Source organism: Trichechus manatus, unplaced genomic scaffold, assembly GCF_000243295.1.
Source record: "Trichechus manatus latirostris isolate Lorelei unplaced genomic scaffold, TriManLat1.0 scaffold00511, whole genome shotgun sequence".
NCBI lineage: Eukaryota > Metazoa > Chordata > Mammalia > Sirenia > Trichechidae > Trichechus > Trichechus manatus.
In genome coordinates, this window is record NW_004444447.1 from 46,826 (window position 1) to 53,755 (window position 6,930).

Below are 6,930 nucleotides of genomic sequence, written 5' to 3' on the forward strand. Positions count from 1 at the left end.
GATAACTTAATTAAAATGTCCTTTAATGGAGGGGGCTGTGGCTCTCCTAGCCCAGAACAAAGAGTGCCAGCCCAGTGGATTTTTGGAGTCTTGCTTCAGGGGACCAGCACCTTTATTTCTCAGAAACTTCCTCAAGACATTGGGCATAAAACATCTAGTTCGCGGACTGCGTTCAAATGCACTGAGACAAGAACAAAGGACACCTTCCATTCCTTCCCCACGTGGAGATTTCTTTCTCGTCAATCTATGATCCCAAAGTAACTCATAAAAGCGGTTTTCTATTCCAGGGTTTCCTCTCTCAACTCTGAGACACACGAGTTGAGGGTCTGGCCCCTGTTCACCACTTCTACAGCCTCATCTAGCTCACCATCCAGCTTAACTTAAAATTATACACCACTGAAGGACTTGCCATTTATCAAAGTTCCAAACTGCCTTGCCTCAGGAAATTTACACTTGACTGCTTCCATCTGGAACAGCCCCGTCTCACCAACTCTTTTTACTTTTCCTGGAGGTCCTAGAGGATAGCTCAACATCTTCCTTATATGATCGCAGCTCCTAGCCTCTAACATTCTACAGCCTGGGCTGGGTCTTTATCTCAGCATCCCTAGTACTAGCACTGAGCCTTTCAAAGAGCAGATGCTCAACTAACGTTTAGGGAATAAAAGAGCCAGTGAGAAAGTGATCTAATTTATTAGGATTGCATTTCCCCACATGCTAGAATAAGCTAAGCATATCCAGGTATAAATTATTTAATTTTACAAAATGGAAGACTAAAAGAAATAAGGAAAACCAAGAATTGATCACGTTTTATTTTTATTCCCCCTGCTATTTCATTATCCCAACAAATTTAACTTTGGTGTTCTTTGACATTTCCAAGGAAATCTCTACTCTGATGTCAGATTATCTAAGCTGGATGGTAAGAAAATCTCAGACTTCACTAGAGGGTGAGAGAAGCTGCTGCACGTGGCCCTGGAAAATGCACTGGCTATGGTGGTAGAGCCAGCCTTGCCTGTAAGTCTGTCTTGTTTGGGCTTTCCCTTTCTGTTCTCGCATAGCCTCTTCATATAGGGATGAGAGAGTAATGGGAACAATATCATTGACCTTGGCTAAAAACTCAAGGATTTTAATCTTGGAAGTTTCAGCGTGGGCTCTGGGACACCACAGGAATTCATAGCATGCAAGATCGCTTTTGGGCACGTGCTGGTACTCCAAGTACTTCAAGTTCACCAAAGTTTTGGTGATAGGCTTCCTGGGCTTCGCATAGATGAAATGCTTCCTCCAACCAAACAGACATAGCGAATTCAGGAATTCCCATATCTCCTTCTCAGTGGTACAGTTGCCCTTCCATAAGATCACACCCAGGAGAGTCATCAGTAGACCGGTCTTGGAAAACCCCCTACCAGCACACACCCTTCCATTGTTGGGAAGGTGCAGTTTGCTGACAAGGCATAGTTCTCAGTGGCAGAGTCAACTTCTTTCATGTCAACTGCAAACGCAACCTTGATGCGCTCAGATGCTCTCTTGAGGATCTCAGAGAAATGGCCCTCGTACTTTTGGCTGACAATCTTCGGCATGTCCGTCTTTCTAATGGGCTCTTTCATTTTATACTTGTACAACAGGAACTGCTCTAACAAATCTGCCTTAATGGCTAGAGGATCTGGGTATGAACTCTCAGTGTAGGAGAAACTTGAACTTTCCTCCTCTTGGCTGTTGGAAGCTTCATCCAATCTTGCGCAAGAAATGTCTGCAGAAGGAGTGCTGGTGGAAGGGGCTCTCTGAGACCCCTGGGGAGTACCACGTGACTCATCGGCAAAAGAACTCTGGGCAGGATCCCTAAAAAAGAGGAGGGGGCAGGAGAGGGACTCTTCTTCCACTGCTGTTTTGGCCTGAGCACCCTTGTGATCCTGGGTGTCACCTTGGGCCTGGTGGTGTTTCTCATGAGTTTTTCAGAGCTTATGATTCTGACGTCGAGGCATGATGACTCTGGTCAGGGACAGCAGGCAGGACCATGGGCAGGAGGGCAGGTGATGTGGGCTCTCAGGAAGAGGGAGGCTGAGTGGATGTGCACCCCTTCAGCAGGCAGGTTCCACCTTGGCGTTAACAAAGGACACCTCTGCAGTTTTCTGTTTAGGCACTGATCTAGGAATACACAAGGCTACTTTTCTCCTGACAGCCTCTCTTTGAGAACACTGTGTAGAAAGTTAGAAGGGGCCTTAGGCTGCAGCCTTCCGACCCTGCCTGGGGTTTACTAGGGCTGTCAGCAGTGTCTCATAATGGGGATCCTTCCATTCTGGAGTGGGGGTTGTTTCAGTTGACATTTAGAATATCATGCTAACTCTTGGCAGATCCCGGGCCCCCTCACTTCAACTACTTTGAAATAGACGCCTCAAATCAAGGCAGACACCTCCCTGAGACCCCGAAGCTGTAAGTGAAGGAGCACTTCAGGCTACAATTCCAGTCCAGGGACAGCCGGTGCTGACAGCTCAGCAGAGCTCTTCTGCCCTGGGCTTGCTCGTAGACTCCTCGGTTTTCATTCAGAGTCCTCACCTGGCATTCATGTAGTTCCTCCAACACCTCCCTTTTGTTGACTGGTGGCTGTACCCTCAGACCAAAGCTCTCACCTTCCTGAGATCTGATCTAAAGAAGTCAGGTGGAACCACAGCCTGACAGCCCTGACCTGGACTTTTAAGAGCTAAAAGTAGGGGAGGGACTTGGACTCATTGTTATTGCATCTATTTAATGGCAGGTGTCTCCTCAGTCCTTGCCTTGACCCCTGGGATGGCCTGGGACACCGCCCTCCCTTGTCCTGAGGCCTAGCCCCTCATACTAAGGCCAGCACCTCTCTGAGACCTCCGAGGAAGAATGATGGTTGCCTCATACGACCACACCTGTCTGTAGTCTCCCTATGTTGATTGAGAGTAGTGGATAGATTCTATGATTCTCTCACTGTTATGAGTAGGGTGAGCATGTAGCCCTGAGAATCTTTACCTTGACTCCTAGGAAACCGGGAAATCTTCCTACTGCTGACCTTAGGTCATCCCCCTTACATCAAATCCCTCAACCTTCTGTGGCAACATAAGAGGAAATGAGTAGGTTTCATTATGTCAACAATGCCCAAGTATCCCAGGGAGGCCAGTAGGACAGGGCTGTTTGTGGTCTCTTCAGTTCTGATGGTGGAAGTTTCCCTCAATCCTCACTCAGGGTCTTTACCTTGATTCCTGGCCAGTCCTGGGACTGCTGATTTTGCTGACCTCAGGCCACCCCTCAGACCAAGGCCCTCACCAGCGCCTCCCAGGGCTTCTAGCATGGTCAGGTCCATCTCAACCCAATGTTCTGGGGTCAGTGCTCACCACAGAACTCACTCAGGGTTCCATCCTAGATTTCTTACAGAGCCTGAGTTGCTTCTTTGTACTGACTTGTGTTCTACAACCTCAGACCAAGGCTCTCACCTCCCTGAGGCCCCAGAGGAGGAAGTCAGGAAATGCCACATCAGGTTACTCATGTCTGGTCCCTCCCATGGATGACCTCAAGATTCAGACTCTGTGGAACCCTCTCTGATTAGGGCTGGAGTATGCCCTCAATCTTCATTCAGGATCTTCAGCTTGACTACTGGCAGGCCCTGGGTCTTCTATATCTCCTGACCTGAATTTACCCTCTTAAACCAATGTTCTCATGTCCTTTGGAGCCCTGAACTATAACTGAGGGTATATTCACCCTGACAGCCCTGTCTGGAGGCCTCTGTGTCTAAGAACAGACACAAGCCTGTATGTGACCTCGTATATTCTGGGATGTCAGTCACCCACATGAAGTTTCCTTACATTGGTTCCTGTTTCTTTGATTAAAGTCTTCCTGGAAAATGCCACATCCCTACAAACCCTTGAGCAGTTTCCTTACTTCAAACTATGCAGAAACTGGGTCCCTGTCCCAGAGTGAGGGTGATGTGAGATGGAAAAGCTGCAGCACAAGGCAGGGGGCCCAGGACAGGTGGCAGGCTGTCAGAGAAAACAAATGCTGATTTAGCCCTTCTCTTTACCACCTAGACTGAGAGTTTTATGTAAATCTGTTCTAAAAGATTTAGTTTCTACAGGGAAGGAACTGGAAGTGATAATTTTGTGAGCCCCTGATCTTTTCAGGGGGCTGATCTTTTTGGAGGAATCTCTGGGTGGTGCAAATGGTTAAGCGCTGGACTATTAACCAAAAGTTTGGAGGCTTCAACCCACCTAGAGGTGCCTGGAAAGTAAGGCCTGGTGATCTAATTCCTAAGGGTCATAGCCTTGAAAACCTACGGTGTCCAGTTCTACTCTACAACCCATGGGGTTGCTAACTAGTTTGGTGTATTTTGTTTGTTTGATCTTTTGAGGTTAACTGATATTGAGTATGTATATGATTAGATGGTCACTGAATATTACCTCTTGCTCTTCTGTATTAATACCTCAGGTCATTTGGTATTCTTATTGCTCAGACTGTGTATTCCAAAACAGTACTGGACACATGGTCCTTTGTGACAATTTGGTGTAGTGAGAAGAAAAGTGAATGAAGAGACACAAGGTCAGCCTCCAGCTGGGAGGAGTGGAACAGTGGACGGATTCAGACCAGGGGTCTAGGTTAAGTCTATTACTTACCAGCATTGTGAACTTGAGACTACTGCAAGATCTTCAACTGCCAAAGGTTTCTAATTAAACCCTATCAAGTATGACTGTAGGCAAACGTAATGTATGTAAAGCACTTGCCACAGAGCTTGGGTCTTTAATGAATGGCAGTTATTACTATAATTCTTTTGAGCCCACATGATACCAGCTAGCCTTCAGAGAATTTTTTTTCCAGGAAATATTCCACAATAAGCAACATTCTATGACAAAGAAACCCACTTCAGCCAAAATGCTACTTAGCAAGTAAAACTAACAAATGTTTCCCATTAGAGCATCTGTTATTTCATTTGGGTGTGGGCTTCTCTTCTCCAGCCAGATGCAACTCAAAGCTCTTGTTTATGTCAAGGATCAACAATTTCACTTCCTCCCAGCTGCCTTTTCATCCCAACAACCTCTGTTTTAATTGGTCACCACCTAAAATTTAGCCCTCCCTTACAGTTTGCCAACTTACATTGACGATGTTGTGTTGTTAGTTGCCATCGAGTTGATTCCAACTCAAGGTGACTCAACCTGTGCCGAGTAGAACTGCTCCATAGGGTTTTCATGACTGTGACATTTAAGAAGCAGCTCATCGGGTCTGTTTTCCAAGGTGCCTCTGGGTGGGTTCCAAGCACCGACCTTCTGGCTAGTAGTCAAGTGATTAACCCTTTGCGACACCTAGAATCTACTATACTCAAGATCACCTAAGTCAAATGTACTTTCAGTGGAGTGCATTCTGGCTCCAAATGTGCAAGAAAGTGCCAGAATAGTGGTTTCTTGACCTCTCACCTCCAGAGAATATCATGCTATTTCCCAGAAACTACCTGGAAAGGATGTGCACAACACACCCAGTCAGTGCATGTGTTCAAGTGCACCAGGACAAGAGCACAGGACACCTTCCAGTCCTGCCCCAGGTGGGAATTTCCCTCTGGTTTACCCACAGTCCCAGAGTCACTGTGAATCACTGGTCTCCATTTCAAGCTCAGCCTCTTGAGTCTGAGATACATACATCACAGGAGTGTCTGGCCCTGGGCACCTCTCCCACAACCTCATAAGACCCTCTCACCCACTACCTAACAATCACCTCCCCACTCAGCCCCTACCCTTACCTACCCATATATACTAATTTATTTAAAATTCCCTCTAACTGAAAAATCAAAGTTTCCCAAGGCCCCAAACTGCCCAGCCTCAGGACATTTACACCAGAAAGAACCCTGAAGTCCTCACTCCTTTTTTCCTACTCCTTAGGTCTTGGAGAGTATTTCAACCTCCTCATTTCATAGTTGCTCTTAGACACTAAAATCTATGCACAGCAGATGCGACACATTTGTGTAGATGTCCCCAATACTAGCATGAAGCCTTCCAAAGAGCAGATGCTTAATTACTGTTTGGGGAAAATAAGTGCCAGTGGACAAGAGGTCGAATCATCACGATTTATTTTCTCCCACATTCTTGAATAAGCTAAACAAATCCAGGCACTTGTATGTTTTACTTTTACCAAAAGGAATAAGGGAAACTAAAAATTGAACACCTTTTATATTTTTCCACCTCTATCTTGTGATCCCAACTAATGTTGTGAACTTTAATATTTCCAAGGATATCACCATTCTGATATCATGTTAACTAGTTCTGGATGACAGAAAACAATTCAACGATTTTCAATTTGTTTTACACAATACAATACTCTTACTTCTAAATTTGAAAAACAGCAATAAATATATGAGGGTGAATTTAGATTCTGAATCTAAATAAACCTTCAATTAAAGGGAACAATATTTGAAACATACAAAAAAAGAGCTAAATCTACAAGTTACTCAAGTATAACAGGGAAAATAGGAAGACATTCATGTGCTCCCTCCAGCCCCACCTCGCCTCTGCTACTTAGAAAGTTCTCAACAACAAAGTAAAGAATCTGCCTCAGACTTCACTACGGGTGGGAGGATCTGTTGGACTTCACCCTGAAACAGAACCAGGCCCTGACATTAGGACCAACCCTGAACCATTCTCTGCCTGTGCCTCTCTCTTCCTCATCTGTCCAAGTTTCTTCATAAGGGCTTGGAAGACACTGCAGTCGGTAATGTTGATCTTGGCCAAAAACTCCAAGACTTCTGTCTTGCTGGCTTCGGCCTGGGCTCTGGGACCCCCACAGGAACTCATAGCATGGAGGATCACTGTTGGGCATCTGCCGGTACTCCAGGTACTTTTCCTGCACCAAATCTTTGGTGATGAGCTTCCTGGACTCCCCAAAGATGAAATGCCTCTTCCCATCATAGATCCCCAGCACATTCAGGAATTCCCACAT

General features: G+C 45.8%; 1 protein-coding gene across 1 annotated transcript; it reads right to left on the bottom strand.

Moving 5' to 3' along the window:
- Positions 1 to 927: 927 nt before the first annotated feature.
- LOC101358468 (melanoma-associated antigen B5-like) lies at positions 928 to 6,930 on the bottom strand. The gene is given in 3 exon segments (XM_012559974.1): positions 928 to 1,448; positions 1,451 to 1,833; positions 6,776 to 6,930. Coding segments are annotated over 3 exon segments (1,059 nt in total).